General features: G+C 41.2%; 1 protein-coding gene across 4 annotated transcripts in view; it reads left to right on the top strand.

The window, feature by feature from the left end:
* The window catches only part of INPP5A (inositol polyphosphate-5-phosphatase A), a 256,262-nt gene that overhangs the window by 115,712 nt on the left and 116,945 nt on the right, over positions 1-23,605 (top strand). For all 4 annotated transcript variants that reach the window (XM_087766613.1, XM_087766611.1, XM_087766614.1 and 1 more), the window contains exon 5: positions 19,834-19,897. In XM_087766613.1, coding sequence (XP_087622739.1) covers positions 19,834-19,897 — 64 coding nt within the window. The remainder of the gene's footprint in view (positions 1-19,833; positions 19,898-23,605) is intronic.

Here is a 23,605-nt window from a genome sequence, read left to right on the forward strand (position 1 = left end):
ACACACGGTTCTGGGTAGCTTGTCGTGGTGGGGCAGCGCTGTGTGAGCTCCGGCTCCATCACGCCGGGCTGTAGCTGCTGGAGAAGGCGCCTTTCGGTGCTCCTGGACAGGCCGTGCCCGTGCTGCCTCTCGCTGCTGCTCCGTCAGGCGGCTCTCTGCCACTGGGCTGTGGGCAGACCAGTGCGAGGTGACGCTGGTACCAAAAATGACGTGTTCCCAAAGCAGTAAGAGATTGCCAGGTAAACAGTACTGTAAGCTTAGGAAAGTCTGTAGGCTTCTGTTCAGGAATGATGTATTGTAGGCCTCAGTATCCTCTAAAAGAAAGATCCCAGTGACCGAGGGATGGCAGAACATACTACAAAAAAAAAAAATCCTTCCACAACGACAGAGCTGCAGAAGGGGAATCTACAGTTGATTGGGTCACAAATAACAGCTAGCACTAAGGGAGGTGTTCTTCCTGTACGGATTTGGCCTGAGTATAATTAAACATAATTTCATTGTCTAAAAGCCCTGTTGTAAATTACTGCTATTGTGCTGCGTTCCTGTTGACGTGAAATACATTCTTCTCGTCCGGGAAGGCGGCAGTAAGAATTCCAGGTGACTCTTTCCATGTGTGCACAGGCTCGTCTCAGATTGTAAACTGAAGACATAGTTATACCAATTTCTGCAAAAATGTTTGTGGGGATTGGTGGGAAGGGAGAGCGGGAACAATTCCCGTCTCAAAGTCTTCGTACCGTATGGACCTGAATGCAGGCGAATCTTTTTCCCACAGCAGGGAAATTCCGCCTGTAAAATGGACTAACGCAAGGGTTGCTTAAGAAATATGAAAGCAGAATAAGGGAGAGGGAAGGTAACGGAAGGTGAGAAATACTGATGGAAAAAGGACCCCTTGTTATGAGCGGAGGCAAAACACCTCTGCTGTTTTATCCGTTTCAAAGGAGTTGCCTTGGCCAAGACTGGTAAACGGGAGTGTGCCAGGGAACACATGCGTCCGATGGTGGAGCCCATCTCCTCTGCCCTGTTCTACATACCCCACAGTATGCAGTCTTGGGACTCACCACAGACGCTACGGGGATCATCCCAACTTTCAATTACAATTAACTGATGGGTGCTAACTGCAGGCGCTCTGTATACCCCCACTCTGTAGCTACTGAGTGAGTTTGATTTTTTTTTTTTTTTTTTGTCCACCTCTATTTACATGCTAATACCACACATAGGAAGGAAGTTAAACTAAGATTCTGTTGGTTCACCAGTATACTTCATCTGTACTCACCGTTTCACGATTCAAGTGTGAAACAGTTTAATCGGTGCCACCACCGCTGAGGGTGCGGGGAATCTTCCGCCATAGCCTGCCACCTGCGCTAGCATTTACGAAGGCTGAACAGGATTCTGTGGCAAGGAGGTCAAGTTTCAGCATATTCCTTGTTAATTTTTAGTTGCTGAGAAGAAATGAGCTTCAGATTTGCTTCAGAATCTCTGGGCAACTCTTCCACTCCTTAGTTCTGGGAGGGAGCGCACGTTGCGATAAAAGGCGTGTACTTTGGATCTTTCCCCACAGACATCTTGCTATATGAAAACTATGTATGCTACGTGTAGTTTTTATATATATATTCACACACGCATGCATAAATAGATGTAACAAATACATCAACATTCAAAATTTCTTAGCAACAAAATGTGAATGAGGCATAAACTTATGTTCCAGGATTAAGATTTAAGTTTCTGTCTACCTGGGTCAATGTTTGGGGTTACTAAAGTGTTTGAGTCATTGAACTTTAAGACTGCATTCATCACAGCTTCCTAGACTAATATAAATTTCTTCCCATTAAGTCAATAAGCGTGGTTACATCAGACAGCAGTTCTGTCTAGAAACTAAGATTAATGTCCATCATAAAAGTGACATGAAGAGACAACTCGTTTGATTTATACAGACTATTTTTGTCTTCTCAGTTTTAAAATAAAATTCAAGTTATTACTTCTATCAATATAGAGGTTTTATTTCTCGCTTTTACTATTACTAAAACATTCTTTTCAAATGGCGACTTCTTTTTTCTTCCTATAGGCTCATACTTGAATTAAAACCCTACCTGGAGGTGGACTAGCAGTACAACGGACTGAAATTTTTCACTTCTTTGAAAGAGCTTTTTTTTTTTAGTTTTTTTTAGGCTCTTTAATTAATCTGTTGCTGTTTCCTGTAAGAAAGTGTATTCATACTTAGAAATGGAAATTGTTTTTTATTTATTTGTTTTCAAATTCAGATGTAAAAACAAAGTTTACGATACTGCAGCAGCAAAGTGTGGTTCTTGAGCCTTACCGTAACTCCAGATCGGCTGAGTTTTGGTCCTTTGAGTTGTCGGCACAGCGGTCCCCTAGCCCGCGGTGCCCCGCTCAGCGCCGTGGCGTCCCTAGCTGCCATTTCATTCGAAAGCATTGATGTCATACTAAGCATGAATGTATCTTCAATTAATTCCACTGAAAATTTTAATGAAGTTAGGCCTCAGTTGCAAGTTTGGAGACTTTTAGTTCTCATCTCCCATTCTACCTTTTAGCAGATTTCATGTGACCACAAAGCGTGTTACAGAGCCATGAGCTTGCTTTGTACAGTCGTCTTTTTGTTATTAATGGATCAGCTTCACGAAGTGCCTTCTGATGCTGGGCTGTTCTTGAAATGCTTGAATAGATTTTCTTTACTGTTTATTAGCTTAAAGCTACAAAATGATGGTAATATGGTGATGCTAGCAAGGCCAAGAATATTGGGTATGAGCAAGGCAGTGGTGACAGACTAGTAACTATTGTAATCTTAAGCTTGCTTTTCATATGCTCTATGGAGACATCTGGGTTTGGTTCTCTTTTTCAATTTTTTTAAAAAAGTCAAGCGTGGGCATTCAAATGCTGCCTTTGTGGGAAAACACCCTCACAAATGAAGATGGTAAGCCTTTGAGCACAATTATATTGCTGTTTCTAGCACACCACCATGAATGCCTTTGTGGCAGTTGAGTAGCTGAAGGTTCATCCGAGACTTTGAAAGGTAAAGCATTAATAGAAATGAAGAATTACAGTTCCAAGCAAGGTACAGCAAACGTATTTCTAACAGTTCCTTCCTAAACGGTTTGTGGTGTTTTCTTTGTGAAATGAACTCTTGCAGCAGAGAGAGTGGCATCCTTCCAACTTCCTCCTACCACGAAGCTGGATTTTTGCTTCAGGATAAATCACGAGCTGGCGTGCCCAGGGAGTTGGCAGATTAAGGCACATTCATCCTAATGCCTTGTTTGTCTCAGTGCTTTCACCAGTATAAGCAGGTCAGAAGGTGTGAGCCAGCATTTGCTTTCTTCTGACTATATATCCGATGTCTGTCTGATACAGGGGTGGCCTCACAAAATGAATTACCTGCTTAGGGACAGAACAGCAGCAAGCGTCTTACCTAGATTAGCAGAGTTGCTGGAATTTCTTTTATTGGTATAAGCAATGTCTTTGGGATTTCCATGTTGAGAAGATAGCCTTGCTGGAGACCAAGCCTTTGCTTGGTCTTTGCCTCTTATTACTGCTTCTCTGAGAGCTGTCGGATCTCCAGATTCTAAAACAAGGAGGAAGCAGTAGAAATAGGCCATGGTAAACCTCGTTTCATTCAGACTTTTTAGGATGTTGAGACAAAAGAGCTTTAACGAGTTCTTCTGTTTGCTGACTGTTACCAGTGACACAGAGGGTGACAGTTTCTAGTTTTTTCTTGAGTAATTCAGTTTGCTCCGTGGCTTGCCAGAATTTAAAGAGAAAAATGTTCCTCTCTGTCATCAGAGCAATGGAACCTGCGTGTCTGTAGCAAACTTCGAGTAAGTGTCCTAAGTATTTTTTTAATTGTAATTAGTCAGGAATGTGTTCCTTTAAAAATATGATTAGCTCAAAGCATTATACCACGTAAACCAGGTATTTGTAGAATTTGAGGTGTAGATATGGCTATTTTGGGGTGCATAAGGAATGTCAGCATTTCGTTGAACTTCAAACCGAAGCTCTGCACTATGGCAGGAGTTTCTGTTGGTGGTCCCAACAGTTGCCTTAATTCTAAAAATCTGAGTACAAGCAGGGTACTTTTAAATGTACAAAATGTACTGTATTATTGAAATTCTAAAAATCAATTAAAGCTTTTCTGTAATTGTCCACAGACACTGCATGCTCCACTTGAATGGCAGTAGGTAATTTGTAAACTGTTTAGGTTCATTGTTGGCCATCTCTTAGAATTGATTGCCCTTTAATTAACTTACATCCATCATGCATGTAATGCGATTCCCAATAAAAATTACAGAATTTTAATTGAAATTGAAAAGTTCTGAAAGGTAGAAATATAAATAATATGTATTGTATAGGTGCATACTCCGACATACACGGGCGTTCTGAAGAATAACAAGGCAGGTTTTCCACACAATTGAATTATCGAGTGACTTGACTGAGTATTTAGATTAGAAGAGTATAATTTGGTTTATTTCATAAAGAAAAGCTTTACATCTTTATGTCCTTATCGATTTGCCGATACTATTTAATGAGTTTCAATTCACAAAAGTTACATTATCAAAATACATCTTTTGGATTGGTAAGTGTAGCCTTATTTTGGAAATAAGACCACTTGAACAAAATGCTGAGCATAGTTTAAAATGAATTATCACAAAGTATCGCTCTCAAATGTACATGAAGAAATGCAAAATGGTAGCAGACGTTCTGTTATTTTACATAAATTATTGTATATAATTCCAGGAAAATTATTTTCTTTTCAGTAATCCTGCTGTTTTCTTATGTTCACTAAACCAAATATGCTGGACGTGTTTTCATTTATGCTCTTATTTTAGTTTGCATACACTGAAATTTTTTTAGGATTCTTTCTAACTCAATTTGCAGTATTTTTAATGAACTGTGACAGAGTAAGCTTAAATCATTATATTATTGCTGCTTTGTTTTATATCATTATATCTTTATGGAATCAGTGCAGCAACTGATGCAAACAGGTGCAAAGGTTTATAATATCTAATCAGATAAATCATATTGCTCTTCATTTCAGTGAAGTGAAGCCTGTTAGGAAGTACTGGGCTTGGCCCCTTGTTAGCAATAATAATTTAAAAACTTAAAATATGCATCTTTGTCTCTTGCTGAAATGGCAATGTATGGAGTAAGACGTTGAAGAGTCATTGCACTGAATCAGGTTTATCTGCTCAGAGTGTCGGTGAAGTAACGCTTCTGATTTTTAATACCAACTTTCTGTATTAACAGCATTGGATAAAAGACAAAGAAAAGTTGGGAGAGAGACTTTTTTCCTATTTTTTAAGGTTAAATATGTTGTATTAAGTCAGTAAAAGTCAGTAGATTCTGTTTTTCAAATACGGACAATTCTCATTGTATTTGTTGTTCAATACATAACTATGGTGATATAAATAGACACCGAAAACCTTACTTTTTGGGTGGTGTTCTTAGAGATTTCAGACCTTCTCTGCATGTTACAGTGAAGCCTGAGAATGCAGGTTTAGGGAGGGAGTTAAGAGGAGGGTTACAAGCGCGTTCCCCTCAGCCCAGGAGCCATTGCCGTCACGCTCTGCGTTACAGAGGCTCTGGGTTTCTCTTTTATGTGTGAAATGGCTGCTATTTTGCCATCCCACGCTTGAGTTTCCAACACGATTGCATTGAATAAAGAGCACAACAGCGCAGGTTTTGTACACCGTAACCTGGAAACGCCCTAGGTGAGGTTCTGAGAGTGGTGGCAGTTGTTTGCAGAGGCACTGGCTGAGCGAAAACATCCATTGGAGTCCAGCTGTGAAGCATGACCCTGCTGGAGCAGTTCCGTGACAGCTGCTGATGTGGCAAGCTGCTTCACGCAACGCCACGCGCTCCGAACCTAAATACAGGATAATCCCCCAAGAGCACGACCGCGCTCCGCTCTGCTGGCCCCGGCTGGGCTGAAGCTCCTGCCGCCGGTCCTAAGCTGCCCCAAGGCTGGCGAAAGGTGGCTCTGGCAAGTCCGTGGGTGCTGCACCCTTTCCAGCTGCAGCACGGTCGTAAGCTGGGCGACACCCGTTAGAAAGGCTGGTGTAAGGTAGACTGCGCCTCCCGTGATGTAAGTCGTGGAAGGCTGCTTCTTGCTGAATATGGAAGAGAGTATCTTGAAACAGCACTTGTGTGCAGGGCAGTATTCTGATGCTTTTTACTCAACCGCATGGTTGTTTTTTCTCACATGGCAGCAGGCTTTGTGCTTAATTCTAGCTTTGACTCGTATGATGGCTTCAGCGCTGTCACCAGCAGCTTTCCTGGACTGTAGAAGTTTGCCACTAACAGGTACTTGATTTGCAACTGCATTACGCTTCTGATGGTATGGTTGCTTAGAAAGACTGTTGCGCAGGTACCAGATCCTCGTATCTAGGCCACAAGCACAAGAGTAGTATAGTTTAAATTATTAATGCTAGCTTCTCAGCCGGCTCCAGTAGATTGCCTTATCATTATGTTTTCCTTCCTCATCTCATGCAAGAACGAGAATCCGGTGATTTCAGTGTCCTCAAGGTTGATGCCCTTGCAAGAAGCTGTTCTCTCCCTCAAACCTGCGTCCCTCTTTTAAGGCTGTCTTGTTACACTGCAGTTCATCTTTGTTATGGTAATTTAAAAATTTAACAGGTTTATTAATCCTGCAGAATTTATTATAGTCAAACATGAGATATTATTAAGTTGCTATTGTACGAAGCATTTACCCTCACTGTTGGAATGACTTGTCCTCTGCATTGGCAGACACAGAAACATTCATTTTGTTTCCTAATTAGGAGAGCTGCAATCAGGAGCCATGACAGAGTTCAGCTCCTCAGTGTACAGCATGCCAGGTTCCATAGTGCAGGCTTTATAAAATTCTCTTTAATTCAGGAACAGAATATCATTAACTTTGTAAGTGGATGAATACAATGGACAAGCAATTTAATTAACTTCTAACATTGGATGTTGGACAGGAGACAAAATGAAATTATGCACATATTTCTTATGCAGGCAGTCAACCTTGAAAGGGGCTTGATTGTGATGGGTCAGACAGGGGGACAGCTTTGTCCAATTATTTGATGTTTAGGCCTAGAATATGAAATTTGAAATTTGGTACTTTGTAAATCAATCATCTCTTATTTTGAGGCAGTTACAAAGGTTCTTTGAGATAGAAAACAACCGCCAGTGACTGGGACACGCTAAGTACAACCTTTTACCACATGGTACTTTCCTATTTGAAGATGACCTGTATAATACTAAATGAAACGGGCATTAATGCCTCCTCATCAAATTGAATTTGCCATCCTGAGTGTATTATGTAAGAATATATCAATGAAATCCTAAATTGATTTAAAGTTTTTAAAATTAAAATTATTTAGAGTCAAGTAAAGGTGGTAAGAGTCATCCAGCTTACCAGTTACCTACAAAATGAAGCACTTTTTTTTTTTTTTTGTAGAAGAAAAATATGGTAAAACGTTAAACATCCAGCAGTCTCCCATCTGATCAGAAGCCATCCCAGTTCCAGTAGCACTGCCAAAGGCAAATCATGTCTCGTCTAACACAGTCGGGAGGGACTGGTCACTGGTTGTGAAGGCACCGCGCAGATCTGCCTGCTGGCCCCGAGTGCTGTGCAGAGCTCTCCTGTGTACAGCTCCTTTACTGACCGGAGCTGTATGCCGGCGTTTGGCTGGTGGCGAAGGAGCCACTGATTCGTAGGAGCAAAAAGACTGAAAAAAATTGCCCCAGGTTTCTTGCTGGGCTGACGTACGTCTGTCAAGTTTTGCTTCAGAACTAGTCAGGATTTTTGCCCGCACAGCATCTGCCTTCTGCCCTCGCAGGTCAGGGAAATGTTCCCGGGAGGATATTCCGTGTACTCCGTCTCTTCATGGTTATCAGATACCTGCAACTAGTCCAGATTAATTTCTTTTCAGTCTGGATCTGCTTTGTCCTGTGTCAACGTTGCTCTTCAGCTTAAATAGTTCTTCCCGTTCCCCGGTGCTACGGCTCATCTGTGGTTTATTTGCAACTTCCCTTTGTTTTGCTGGGACACAGAGTCAGCCTCTTTTAATCATTTCTTGTATGACAGGATCTCGTTCTCTAGGCCTGATGGCCTTTTTTCAGTGTGGTCAGACCTTTTACGTGGCAGATCAGAATTGTTAATGTGGTTCCAGATGATGCACCATCATCCCGCGCTACGGCTGCATTAATGCTTCTCTGACTGTGGCCGTATCTCACGTGCTGCGTGCTAAGGTCACTCCTGCCTTGTTCACGGCGGCATCCCTTTGGCGGTTTGTGTGGCGCACTCGCTCATGCAGTCATGGGAGGATACAAGTATATGGGAATAAGGAAGAAATTCCTGGAAGAGGTGAAGTGCTCCTTTGGTCCCTGTTGCTATTGGTGACACTCCTAAAATGATGGCAAAAATAAATGCGAAATAGAATATAGCTTGCTTCCTGAAAAATAATATTCTGCACTTTGTATTATCTTCTGCAGTCTGAGACTCAAGCTCAGTTTCTCTCAGTTCGTGAACCGTTACCAGTATCCACTGGATAAATCTGGCTCTTTGTACAATATTTTGAGCTCTGTTTGTCAAGAGCTTACACCTGCCTGGGGAGTATTTTTGGCTCTCCATGGGGCTTAACACTGAAGTAACGGTTAAGTATTTAAGCATTTAACTGTGTATCTCTTTTTAGGCGCGCTCATGCTTATTCTGTCTGCTGTGCTTACAGACAGAAATCAGATTTTATTTCTCTTCTCGTACCGGAGAGCCAGTGAATGTTCGGAGCAGGGCAGTGTACTTTGTTCTGGCTCTGAAGCCACCGGTGGAGTCCTCGGCAGAGGTTTGGGCTGTTTGATCGCACGCCCTTCTCGCAGTCAGGCCGAGGAAAAAGTTGCCGGGGCAGAATTCAGAGTGTGGCCCTGAATTACAGTTTTGAATCCTGTATTCAGACAACCTCCTTTTCGTATTGGTGCGGAGCCAAGCTGTGTGCCTCTTATCCTGATTGGGGCCCTCTAGAGTGCTTGAGTAATAGAAATATTAAATAACAGTGTGATTAATGGCTTTGTGAAGGTTCTGCTCAGAGTTCAGGAATATTGATAAGTGGCCTTTTTTTAACTGTTCAGCATACATACACTTTCCTTAACTCTTGTTGGCTCCTTCGTCTGTCAGTAATCTTTGTTTTAAGAAAAAGAACCTCTGTGTGATTTTTTTTTTTATTGAATTGATTTGTAATTAAAATGTTAAATCTCTTTGTGAAAAATGCCACTATCAAAAGTGGTATTAAATATTCTTTGTCAATGTGGTAGGTTACATATGGATTATTCATTTACTTACCAGACATGTTTATACATCGCTCAGATTTTTTTTTTACTTTTTTCTTCTTAAATTAACGAGTCCCAAAGAATCTTTTAAAATTGGATATGATTTTTCATTTGCTATATTGATGCAGTAAAGAAATTATAAAGAGAAGGTAGTAAAGGTGGATCACGTTAGCTGAAGATCACTCATGTTGTTAGTCTCCAGAACAGGGAAACGAAACCTCCTGGGACTTCGGTTTTTTCCTGAAAATGTGCTGTTGACGGTTGCTGGTAGCAGAGAGACCTCTCCGAGGTATCCATACGGACCAGGTCTTCAAACAAGTTAGTTTTTTATGATGGTCTCTTGATTAAGCATCTAAATGACTTGGGATTTAGATATCTTGGAATTTTTAAAACAGTTACTCCAATCTGTCACGTAGACAGGTCACAACCATTTTAGAAACCTGAACAGATAAGCCCATTTGAAAATACCTAAATCTTGGTAGTGAGGTCAGAAATAAATAGTACAAGCTATAAAACTATACATAAACGCTCCTGGATCAGTTGTTTCCTGAGCTACATTTAATTGAACTATTATAAAAACAAAAACATCAGAATTTTTTTTTAATAATTTGGATTTTTTTTAGTGGTAAATTTAGTGACTGTTCCTCTTGGTAGTTCAGTTGTTATTGGTGTCACACTTAAAAGAACTGTTCTGAAGAACAAGAAGGAAAAGAGGGAGGGAGCAGTGCTAGATGTGACAGGTATGGCTGGTGCTGCTAAACGACAACTTAACACGAAAGACTGGGGCATTAAAATTAGTTGGGGGTGGTTAGAAATCACGCCCCATGTTCTGACAGCTCATTGAAGCTGGAAGCATGGAAAGCGTGAGGTGGTTCAGCTGGCACAAAGTAGTCAGAAGTACAACTTCACTGCCTAGCTGCAACAGGATGGCTGAGAGAGTTTGAAAAATTGGCAGGTCCATAAAATAAATAGATTACAAACGAATTAGAACTTCTGAAGTCAAAACCAGCATGTGGAAATTAATCTAGAAATGCGGCAGTACCTTTGTAGGTATGGGTCTACTATAATTACGGTAAAGAAATGGCCAGGATTTGGGCAGACCTAGTGCGAGCTGCCCGTTTTCTTTCCCACCAGCTGCACCTGCAGGCTTCTGCTATCAGAAGTCTCCGCTGCTTCAGGAGTATTGACTTAATTGGAGAAACTGTTACGCTACTAGCGACTGTGCAAGCAAGTTGTGGTACCACAAGTTGCCTCTTTACAACGTTTATATTGTATGTTTATATTACGATACATAACATTGGTTTAGGTTTTACGGAGTAAGAGACTTCAAAACCAGTCCTGCCAGTGGCTTTACTCTTCTCAAGTGAATAATTCCATTTGCTTTAATGAGAGCATCGCATGCAACTAAGCAGATATTTTTAATGCAGACCAAGTTACAGTACGGCGAGAGTTTTTTGTCACTGAATATTTGGAGCCCACTCACTTTTACACTTTATTAAAAGTGTAATTATTCAAATACTGTTGAAATTAAGCTGCTACCTATGTTGGAGATATGAAGCTGCGAAAGTAGCGCATAATTGTTTGAAATGGCCTGGTTCGGGCTCCGGCTATCTGCGCGTCAGGCAGACGAGGCCTGTTTTGGGGGAAGCTCAATAGCGGTTTAATTGTATGTACTTTAGCTGATAAGTCCAATTCAGGAAATGACAAATTGCTGGACACCCAATTTGTTTGCAAATAAAAAGTGATAGACTATTTTATAATGAGTTGATCTGTGTACCCAGCCTGTTTTTTTTAACCTTGAATGAATAATAAGACATTTAGTGTTAATTTAGCTATACTGGATCAAGTAGCCTATGAACAGAGTTGACAAGCGTATACTTTACATCGCTCGTGATTTGTAGTTACTTTGTCAGTCGCTGTTTAGATGTGCTAGAACCAGTCTGTCCTTGCATCGTGCCCTTTCTTCCTTTCTTGGAAAGTGAAAATTGTATCAAAATTGACTTTTTTTAAGGCGAACTAAGGGCAGGTGTTTTCACAGAGTGTTTCTGAACTGCCACAGACATCCAAGGCAGCCCGCGGCCGGTTCCCCAGCAGAGCTCCCGCGCTGGTGTGCCATCCCCGCGCCCTGCGGCAGCGCACCCTGCGCCAGCGCCGCGGCGACCAGGACAGCCGGGCGCTCCCTGGCCTTGGCCGCCCTCAGCTCCCCGTGCAGCCCCCTCACCCGCCGCGGGCGGGCCGGGCGGTGCGAGGCTGGCGGGGCGGCCGGGCGCGGGCAGCCCATCGGCGCGGGCAGCCCGGCGGCAGGGGCCTGGCTGGGGAGGTGGTGGCGAGGCGGGCGCTGCTGCCGGCACCCAGGCCTGCGCGCCCCTTCGGAGGGGCCGTGGGGAAGGTAGGGCCTGCACCGTTTCCCATCTCGGGTTTTTCTGTTTGAAGTCTCTTAAACTTCGCTGCGACGTAAAGGACTCCAGATAAGCTGTCCCCGTGTAGTACCCGATAACTGCTTTTATGTAAAATTATTGTCTTCCTGTCTGGAGCTGCTGCACCTTCTCATTCGCTGTGTTTCCCCTGACTGAAATGTGGCAGCTAATAGACTCTGTTTTACTAATGGGAAACTAATACGTGCTCTTGATGTTCAGGTTTATAAATATGTAAAATATTTTTTTAATTGTTGTTAGCAAACCAGGCAGGTAATCAATAATATCAGGTGTGACAAACACACTGTTGACGTACGGCATAGCCAGCAGGACTGGAGAGAGATAAGGGCTTCCTGTCAGCGCTGCCCTGCGCTAATTAATATTCAGACATTGTCATGTTCGATGATAAATGAATTCCTTGAACTATATTGATATAGTAGGTTAAACATTGAAAAAGTTGGGTTGAACTTTGACTTTAAATATTCATTAAAGCTAATTATGGATTTTATGACTACATGAATTACAGTTTCTGTGTCATCATTGGAAATTTATTTTAAATTTATTTAAAGCAATCTTTATATATTAGCTTTATCACATTTAGTGAGGTAATGCAGTAAATGTTTACTCTGTACAGTAATTAAACTTTTATTCAGGTATTTCCTTTTTGCATTAAATTTCCACAGTTGAAATGACGTACTTTAAAAAGAAATTACGCCAGTCGGCTGTTAAAAAAATTATAGCTGTTTTAATCTTCAGACTTTCATGACAAGATTTCTGTATAAGCAAAGGAATAGCGTTTTTAATAATGCCAGATGTGTAACCCATCAGAACCAATTTGTTTAGCTTGCCATCAGTACCAGTTTTTCCAGATGAGTCCTTTGGCATGGAATAATGAAAGAAATTTCGAATATGGTACTGAGTATCATTCTGGAACCTAATTAAAAGCAGCGATCGTTTAACTTCAGTCTACTAACAGGGAGAAGTTTTTTCTCCATAATAGGGGGGGGGGGGGTGTGTGTAGGTGTCAAATCTCTTCTAATTAACGTGTGCTAACTATAAGTTAAATTTTGCCGTCTGCTTCTATGGCTGGCAGTGCAGTTCTGTAGGCGGGCGTGGTAAGGTCAGGTATTTCTGTCAGTCCTGAAAAAAGGCATTTTGTTAATTAACACTATTGCCATGAGATAATCGCCCGGCCTTTTCACTGAGTTCCTGAATGTTTCCGTGAGAGCCATTCTCACAAAAGCTTTCAAAAGCTAGGATGTGTTTGACTGTGTACTCTACAATTAGCGCTTGCGATATTGAAAGAGTTTCTAGGAGTTCACAAAGGAAATTTTCCCTAGTCTACCTGTAGGATTTGTGTGCAGGTCTAACTATTTGATTTTTAGGACTGTTAAAGCAAAGCTGTTTAATTATAATGTATAGGGGAGACGAAAGAATAATTGGCAGTTTTAACATTCTTGTGTGTTTCTAAGCTACTTGGCCAAGCTAAAAATTACTGCTTTTCGTGACTGTCCAATCTGACTTCTCACTTTGATGCTTTTTGCTGTTTTAGTTAGGGTGTATATATATATTCTGCCTATTTACAATGCTTAAACTCCTCTGGAAAACAAAATGTGAATAAACTTGTGTAGAGCCACCAGCTGTGACTGTGTGGTATTTCTTCGTGGCCACGGGTGTTAGTTGAATTGTGTACATACTTACGGGAGTAGCTGGGCGACTCAAGCTGATGAAGCCCTTTCTATTTTGGCAGCTCCGGGCTGTACTGGTAGGGTGGGAAGGCACCTGGCTGATCAGCCCAGAGAATTACACGTGGTCCCTGTGGCCACCTGAGGTCAACGGGTTGTGCCGGTCTTCCTGAACTTTTAGAAACTTGTGGTATTAGTGAATACAGGGTGACTTTGATACAGTTACAGACCCAAGGTTTGGTGAGTTGGCCTAGCAAATTAAGAACTTTCTAAGCTGAGCCAAACTGTAAACTATCCATTCATCGCTCTGCGACGGGGCTCCTGAAATACGGTTTCCATGGCTAGTCTATGTTTGTAGACTATGTTGAAAATCATGCAGAGAAGACTGTGGCTCCCTGCACTTCATTCTGGTAAGACATTGCACGTACGGCAGAGCATATACCATCTCCCGTTCATTTCTTGGTGCAGTACCACTACGATTAGGGTTCAGTGTGGCTAGCAGGAGCTTGTCGCACTGTGTCTGAGCCTTAATCTCAGAAATGAGGTTGCTCTGAACGCTTGAGATGAAAGTCAACAGATTCATCCCTTCAGGGGATAACTGCGGCGCTGGCCGGGGGGGCCGCAGTTGCAGAACGTGCATCCTCCCCAGCGGTACGGTAAAGTCAACGTTGGTGACCCTCAGTGCATATGATTTTTCAGGCTTCTACTCTAGAAAGGCTGTTGTAAAGAGGGCTTAAATATTTGCAGATTTGCTGATGCACTGTTCGGCGGTCACTAACATAGATGTAGCAGAAACTGAGAAAGTAAGGTGCAATACATAGCACGACTTCTGAGGCTGCGTTTTAGTAAAAGCACCTGCTGACAGATGGCACAGAATTTGTGCTAACAGCAGAAGTAACCAATTTCAACAGTCCTTAAAGTGGAACAAATAATAGTTTTCTTTCTTTACGTTTGAAATTTTTAAAAGTTGAACTGTTTGGGGTGGTTTATAGTTTGTGATGTGTTTCTGTACGATATTACTGAGATACTATATGTACTACTGTTACTGTATGTGCCACTACTTCTTCCAAAGAATATTAAAATTGTAAATAAGAAAATAAAGCACCGTTCTAGATTTCAAATTAATATAATTTAACTTTATTGTTAAACTGTCATTTTATGAGAAATAAATTGAATAAACATAGTCTCCTCAACAAAAGGGCCTAGGCATTAGGCCCTGAAAGAAAGTTTCTTTTTACTTGTATTTCATTGTGTTAGGGCAGTGAATTATAACTGCACTCCATCATTTTTACAAGTTAACATTTATGTACATAAACCTGATTAAGTCTATAACAATGCGGAAGATAGTGATAGCCGTAATTTCCATTCCATTACAGTCTTGCTTCTTTTCAATGGTGTGTTTAGAATTACACAGTCAAAGCCTATCTTAATGTTCGTAGTATCAGTTCCCGAAACTGTACAGCATTACTTAATCACTATCAGAGGTTCTTTGTGCACAATTAGTTGACACTCAGTGCTACTAATGTAGACTATCAAACCGAACTTCTGCTGCATTATTCTTCAAAATTAGTTTTTAAAAATGAGATTAAAACTGTAAGAAGTCAAGCAGCGAGCAAATCAGGATGCTCACAAATAAAGTTGTAGCTTGAGCACAAGTGGCAGTACTATTTTTCATAGAATTATGGCATCTAAATAAAACAGTTTTTAGAGCATCTTGATTCTTCTTGGTTTACTTACTGACGTTACATAGAGAAGCTTCAGAATTCATAATCCTGTCACCTAGATTTAACTTTTCACCTGTCTTTAAAATTATTTGTCCTGATTTGGATAGGTCGCTATTTCCACATATTTTTTTTTTAGTTAGCCTTACGTTTCCATCTCAACTGTGGCAAGGAGAATTCCAATGAGCATAAAGGGGAAAAAGTTTACCCTGAAGGTGGTCAGACACGGAAACAGAGGCTTCAAGAGGGGAGGCAGTCTCCAGCCCTGGGGATTTTTGAATCATCGGGGCAGTGCCCTGAGCAGCCCAGTTGTCAGCCCTGCATCGGACAGGGATGGGACTGGAGACCCCAAAGGTCCCTTCCAGCCTGCATGATTCTGCTACCCTAGATTGTAAGAAAAACTCCCTTAAAACCAGTATTTAGATGTTATAGGTAGGCCGAATTGGCCACATGTTACTGACATAGCCCAGGATTTCTCATTCCAGGATCCCTTTTTCATTTGCTTTTCAATTTTTCAGACTTGAGGCATTTGGGATGATATTTCCCAGATGCTTGCTGAGGCTCATTTTTTTTTCTCCTGAAGACCATATAAGGGGCTGAAATAAAGCTGTATCCTTATACTGAGTTCTTAAAGAGTCCTCCTATATAACAAAGTGTTGTCTTTCTATATGTCAGATTTTGCCCTGTGCATTGAAGAAAGAGGTGGACCAGCTGGGAAGAATTCAGAAAGAGTAGGAGAGGCGAGAATGACTCAAGTCTAGAGAACATGACTTTAATGTACTCTATTAGGTTAATAATAGCTTCTGGTAAAATAAAGTAGTCATATTTAACTAGATTTTATAACTGAGAACTCATCCAGCTGTTTATACTTTCCTTTTTTTGTAATATAGAGAGAGATATATATCAGATTAAAATTATTTAAGTTTGATAAAATACTTCTGTTGTAAGCTTTTATCTAAGGTCAGCTCTCTAAATAAATAAGCAGGTAAGAGCTCAACTGTAGTGTCCTTCCACCCAGAAGTACTTTACTTCATAACTGATCGCACTGATTTCAGTAGGATAAAAACTGTGTGTGTATAAAACGCATCAGCATTAAGAATATAAGATGCTTATGTGTAAGATGAAATTCTGTGATAGAGAGCTGTATCGTGAGACACCTGCTCGTCCGAGCAGCATTTACGAACCCGGTCAGCGCCGCTACCTTCACGAGTCTGCGTGAAGCGAGGGTACTACAGCTGAGCCCCACGTTCTAACCCCATCCCAAGCCCCTGGTTTTGATCAGCCTCCCTGTAGCTTAGTTTTATCAAGGAGAATTCTGAAAATAACTTTCTTGCACCCGTGTTTTTCCTTGATGATGATGTGTCTGAGCAGGGCCTACGTGCATTCAAAGAAGCAGCTGCTTTCAACATCGGATTTGCCGCCTTTCCACAAAATTTAAAGTTGTGACAGCGTGTATTTTTCTTTATTTATTTTAATTGGGGGCTTTGTAAGTGAGGTTAGGAAAGTTATTTTCAAGTACAGCAATTGACTTACTTGTAGCTTGCATGTGATTTTAAGACATTTATCTAGTTTTAGCTGTCTGAGAGACAAAATATGCTTTTCTCTACAAAAAAAACCTGTCTGTAAACATACTGCTATTTAAGAATAATCTCCTGTTTTTAAAAGCCAAAGGCCAGGGTATAGTGAATGTTTAGCTTGAGACAGCAGCGTTTTCTATTGCTAATGACAATTTCTTCAGTTAGAAATTAAATATCAGGTGGCAATGTTTTTATCTTGTATCAGGATTTATTTTTTTTCTGTCCTTGTTGCCACATAGTTAACCTTGAGTCCTCTGCAAGAGTGTCTCCTGCATTTTCTTATTTGCCTCCTCCGTGTTATAAAAAAGAAAACCAAAGACCTAAAGGAAGCTGACTGGGTCGCAGGGAAGTGTACTCATCAATTAAATGCGTGACAGTGTTTTCTGTTGGATGGACTAATATGTCAAGGAGATGGGCAGGACCTCATGTTTGTGCTTTTGACAAATCAGCAAATGTTTAATCTCTGGATGTGTAGCGTCTCATAAATAATGCAGCAGTCGCTGAACCAAAACACTGCTCTGCCAGGAGGGTCTCTGTCGTTATAGGTGTAAAAGACAAAATGAAACTAAATCATCCTTTTTGTTTAATGCATTGCTTCTTTTATACTTCTGAATAAGAGTTTATCTAGTGGCAGGCTGCTTTTTTTTCCCCCTCAGCTTCTGTTGAGTGCATCAGATATATTTAAAGGCTTATCAAGTTCTCATTTAATATTTATACATTTTTCATATTCCGCTATAAAGTCTGTTTATACTACCTTTTTCTTTCTCACTTGATTTTTCTTTACTCTCCTCTAATACGTAATTTTCCTCTCATTAACTGGAGGAAAACAGTGTGTTAACATGACTGTGAAGAAGTAGAAGCAAGCAGCAAGCTCCCAGTAGGTGTAGGTGAGATCTTGGCAAAGCTTCGGTGACATAAGCGGAGGCAGGAGGGGCCTGTCCCGGCCTGAGCACCCCGGGTCGGCAGCCTTCCAGTCCGTGGAGGTCCACTGGAACAGGGGTCGCTGCTGGGGGGATGTGAAGAAAAGACCAGAGCAGGAAGGCAAGCAGGGTTGTCCCTGTTACGGAAACTTTGTGAGTTTCAGGATAAGGAAAAATTAGGTCAGGCTGCGTCGGGAGGTTGTGGAAGCCTCGTCTGCAGAGCTTTTTCAGTGCAAGTTAGAAAATTGTTTATCAGGCACGGCCTAACTTTGTAACTTGCAAACCCTGGCGCATGTTCTGGTGGAGGAACAGTCCTTGCTGTGATAGTAGGGTTCTCCTTCTATGTTGCCTTTCACGTCTCTCAGAAACAGTCCAGCTAAAACACACAGGTGTAGGATGCGCTGGGTCCTGTCTGGGTGGCAGGTACTGGGGCGGGTGAGGGATGGCCAGCTCATCCTGACGTGGGAAGCCGCGCAGCATTCCTTCACCAGCCTCTGCAGGGTCTGCGCTGGCCGTCTCTGCTGCTAGTGTGGGACCACGGGCATTCCACCTGCCGTGTTCGAGAACCACCTCTGGGCTAGACGGTCTCTTGCACTTCAGATCTTCTTTTCTTTTATTTCACTTGCGTAAGACGCTGTGATTGCAACAAGCGTTACTTTCACTCTGCCACGATGTGCGTATTTGAGCACAGTGCCGTTAGTGCCAGTTGCAGCTGAGTTCACTGAGGCCTTTTGTAAACCGGATCCCAGAAGTCTGAGAGTGGGTACCCAGAAAACGAGGGATATATTGTTACTAGCCGTGGGAAGCTTGGAGTGGATTTCCTCATATCTCTTGGGAACCCTGTGGCAGAGAAAAGGGTGCTAAAGTCCACAGTAAGCTGGCTGCCGTTCTCACCAGCTAGACAACACGCCCTGCCCTCTGGTCAGTCTGAAGACAGGTGGCATTTCAGCTCTTGTCCACGTTGGGACCAAAGCGCTTGCGCAACTAAGGGCTATGCTTAGGTGGTATCCTGAACAAAGATGCTTTCGTTAGCATCTGAGGATTAAGAGATTAAGGATTAAGATCTTGGAAATCGTCAGAAACCAGGAAAGTACTTACGGAAGAGGTACCAATATTTTGCTGAATATAGGTAGACTCCGGTATGCTTTTAAAATCGATTTGCTGAGATGGGAGTTGATAAGCCTGTCTGAATGCAGGAGAGATTACTTCTGTCTTTAGATGCTTTACTTGCTCATGGACTAATCATTAAAACTGTAACAGAATTCCGTAGTTGGATTAGGTCACTGTTTTGAAAAAACTAAAGAGAACAGTTGCTCAGGACTAGATCAGCAGGAGGAGTTGTAAGTCCTATCTAAATCTGAACTATGAACACATAGTATTTTATTTTCAATAGTAACTCAAGTTTTTCATGTGCTGTTGTGGGTGCTCAACTCTGCTTCTGCTTATACTTAGAAACACATCAGTTCAGCCAGTGTCAAGAAACTTAACATGCATTCAAACATGTAAGCCCCTCTGCTAGATATTTGTATATTCTTTCTCTTCAGGTCAGTGCGTTGTGAGAAAATACTTGCCCCTGTAGGCTTCCCACCGAAGCTAGGAGTAGCAGTAGCTCTCCAGGTGTGGCTGGCAGAGGTGGACATGCTGTACTGTTCAGTCATTATAACTATTGTCAAAACGCTTAGGGACGGGGAAAGCTGTACAAGCATGTACACCTTTTCCCAGCACTCCTGTTAGATTTTAAGTGTTGTGCCTCGCTCTCAAAAGCTATTGAAGCTCTCAGCCCTTCTCTCGTTTCCGTACTGCAGTCTCCAAAAGCATTTGCTTTGCTCTGAAAGTGAAGCAGAAATTGTCAGGCTTGCGGGGATGTATTGTCAGAATTGTGGGGATGTGTTCAGTGTTTAGAAAGGTGTTTGTCTGTATTACTAATTGCATCCATCTCTTGGGTATTTCTAAAAGCACGCCTGGTAATTGTGCCCTTACCATGTTTAGTTAGCTGTTAAGGATCTTCTTTATGATGGCTTATGAAACTTCGGAGAAGCAACAAAGGAAATGAATATTTTTATAGATCTTAGAAAATGTGAAAACTAGTATTTTATTTATTAGTATTTAATTTATTCTGTTTTTTTAATTGGAAAGCATGATACTTTTTAGTTAGCCAAAGTAGATATTTTTATAATTTCTTATTTTATTGTTGTTTTTTGCAGGCTCTAGGAAGTTTTTACTTTCTTCATGAATCTTTGAAAAACATCTACCAGTTTGATTTTAAAGGTAAGCAAAGGAATTAAATGTTGTTAATTGTCAATCGGCTTTATACATCCAGGCAGCTTTTCTGTCACCTTTCCTGATAGTGGTGCCTAGCAGTTTTTTCCATGATATGCAGACTTGTGTATAATGCATGCAAGTCCATTGATGACAGACATTACTTTTCTTACCTTTTATAGACCTCTTAGAAGAAGTCAATGGACCGGCCATAGGTTTAAAACCGGAGCATTAATCATTCCCATACAGATGGACCTTTGGATCCATAGAGATCCCTGATGATTTCAAAAGAACTCTGAATGGCCACAAGCTTCTTCCATGTAGATCAGATACAGGACCAAGACATTAAATGTCCAACAGCGACGGTCATTTTGCAAAGCAGCTGAGGTAGATTTATGGCTTAAATTACTTTGGAGCAGTGCAGGTCAGTAGGAGGGTGTCATTGTTTTTAACCCACATTGATCCATCAGGTTGGAGGTCTTGCTAAATCTCAGAAGTTTAAAAGTAATGCTAGGCTATGTACATTAAGTATTAGAAATATCGTAGAAAATTATTGAATGCTTCCTGAGGTGTATATAGAAAAGATTATATAAAATTTATGTTATTTCAGTTGAGAACTGTCTGCATATTAAATACAAAAATCTTCTGAGCTTCATTTAGCTTACTGAGCCGAATCACATTAATACTACATCTAGCATCTCATTAATTTGAGACACTTGAAATGGTGGTAACTATGGAGTGAACTAATTGTCTTAATTATATAGATTCATTATTTTTGTTCTCAGTAGAGACAGATTCTCTCTGCTCGTGTAATTGAGGGTACAGGGTCTTCCTTCCCTGAAATATTTGAGCGGTAGTTCTACATATATAGCAATTCAAGATTCAGCCAACATAAGTCCTCCTGTCATCGTTGGTTTCAATGCTGAAGGAAAATTTTAGCTATAATATCACCGGCAGTTCAGAGCAGGTTTGATTTCTGCGAGACCGTACTGGGAGACTCAATAGTGATGTAGGGACTTCTAATGAGAGGTCACTTATCCGTGACGAGGTCATACCTAGTTTTTCTCCCAAACCAGAACAGGTTTAGCGGATGCTAAGTAATGATAGTATTATCAGATGAACTGTGTGCGGGGTGGAAATATTGGAGGAAATCGGCATTGCACGTGAAGCTGGGTGTCCAAGGTGTTAGCCCAGTCCCTGGACTGAGCAGCCTGCTGGTCCACTGTTAGTAACCGTTTGTTCATTTTGCCATGTGAATGGCTTCGTGTATCAGTAATAGGTGAACTGCATCTGCACACCTAATTCCCGAGCCCACAACTTCATCGCACCAGCGCTGGAGGACTAGCAGTTTCGCTCTGAATTTCACCTAAAGTTCCCTCCCGCTGGTCATAGAGGAGAGGTGTCCTGCCCTAGCGACATCTGACAGAGTGAAGTGGCAACTGTTTTAGGAAAAGAGGAGCTTTCTGGGTTTGTTAATTGTTGATTGACAGCTTATTCGCTACTGTACAGCCTTTAAAAGAAAATGTAAGAATTAAAAAAAAAAGTGAGAAAATGGAAGGAAAAAGTGTAGGGGAAAATAATCGATATAAAAAAAAAAGACTCGTTCCAGAAAATAAAAGCTTTAAATGTTCAGTGCTTTGTTTTGCTCGGCAAAACCTTAGCAAAGCCAGATGGGGTGTGAACCATGCACATAAAGACGTGTTTGGTCCAGTCGTCACTTGGAAAGAAAAAACTCATAATAAAAATCCAAGGAAAGCAGGTGCTACACTGAATCGGTATTGTAAGTCACCCGCTGTTCTCTTAATGTAGAGCAGAATCAGTCTCCCAGTGTAGCGTTTGTAAAATATGACCCTGAAGGCTCCCATCTTTCAGGGGAAATGTAAAACTTGCCTCTTTTCTCATGACTATTGACATTTTCACAGTGTATTAAGCTCTTAAATCAGAGGAAAAATCCAAATGGATACAAATGTTCTCTGCACAAAAATCATTATGAAATTCTGGTTCTACTCAAAAGCATGCAAAAAATAGATGTTTATATACAATTCAATATTCCTGTAACATCACTGTGTCTTTTCAAAATTCACTGCACAGTTGGATGTGACTGAATACAGTCTTTGGAAAAAAAAGATTGTCTCTGTTTTTCAATTCTCAGGAAAACATATTTGAGTTTTAAAATGAGAACCATTTTCTCCTACAGCCTCACATATTATTTGCTCCAGCATAGAAGGTGTCGGACTGTATTTTTGCAGTGGCCAGAGGCCCAAAAGTCTGCTTACAATTTGAACTATTGACAAGCTATGTGTTCTAAAGGGCCATCATCCGACAGAAGGGTTTGCTGACTGGGGTATTAGGCCAGTTTCAGTTTACAACTTTGATTTACAGAAAGAACCTTGTTTTCTCTGGTGTGAAGTCAGAAATAGCGTAGAAGTATTTTTACTTGGCGATACGTGAGAAGGCATGCTTCGTTCCTCCTGCATTTGCTTCTCTGCAGTCATGTAAATGATTTGCTGCTTCGTATTTAGCGTTGATGTTAACGTAAGCTGATGGTAAGGTGCCTCCTTTCTGCCAAGTGCTACCTTTTATTTAGGTTCTCACACCAGAAGCCTTTGGTCCTTACGGTTCTGCCAAATGTTTTCTGTATCCTGAATGACATCGGGATCTTTTTGCTGACACTGTTAAACTTACTGAAAGAGGCACATCCATCCATGATCTACTTAGAACGATGCCACATTAGTTTATCAGGATATTTGTTAGTCTTCCTGTGGGAGCCAGATCTCAAAGTGATTGGCGCATAAAGAATGATACTTTTTTTTTCCCTGAAGATAGATTGCTATATTACAGTAAATGCTTCCTCAGGTTATATAAAATACTTTATCTAGACAACTTAACGTGACAAGTTTTTGTACTGCTCGGTATTTTCACCAGATATCCAGTAGAACTGGACAGTTTAGGGTTCTTGGTAAGAGATGGTTTGGAGTTTTTCTCTTACGCATTCCTAGTCAAAACTCAATCCACATGGGTAGTTCCAGCTTGACAGTAGCTGTAAGATAGGTGCCTGAATTCCTGTGTTGGAGGAATTTGGTAAATTAAGTCAGGTTCTCGCCTTTAGACATGCCAATACATTGCCCTGATCAGGAGAGAGACCGAGTACGAAATGGATCAAGAAGCAGAACCTCTTGTTCGTGAGCTGTATAGATCCATAGATTGATTGTTAAGGCTGAAAAGTCTGTGCTATTTCTGTCTGTGATGTAACCGTTCATTAAAGACTTTGGAAAGCGATGTGCTTTACCACTAAGTCTCTTTTACAAACACAGCACCCGTTCCAGCTTTAAATTCACATCTCAACCTCACGTGCTGATAGCCAGCAATGGATAAACTGAAAGAGGTGGGTGGCTACAGGGTCACAGAGCAGCTGATACGGGATTTGAATGGAGTGAGTCCAATTCATCTTCTGCACATCCCCAGAGCGAGATTTTTACTTTCTTGTTTTGAAATAATCTGATCAGGAGAACTGATGCAGAAGGCCTGGTATCAGTGAAGGCCATTCAGAAATAAGACCGTTTTTTTTACTCTAAGGGTTTTCAAGTGACTATACAAGTAATTCAGAGTTGACTGAGCTGCTTGTATAAGCACAGAACATTTCAGGAGGAAATAAGGAAAAAAAAGAATGCCGTTTTGCCCCGCAATCTGATTTTTATTTTTTAAATCATTTTCAGT

The sequence above is a fragment of the Nipponia nippon genome, unplaced genomic scaffold, assembly GCF_047370975.1.
Source record: "Nipponia nippon isolate SJK-2023a ecotype South Korea unplaced genomic scaffold, ASM4737097v1 scaffold_3, whole genome shotgun sequence".
Taxonomy (NCBI): Eukaryota; Metazoa; Chordata; class Aves; order Pelecaniformes; family Threskiornithidae; genus Nipponia; species Nipponia nippon.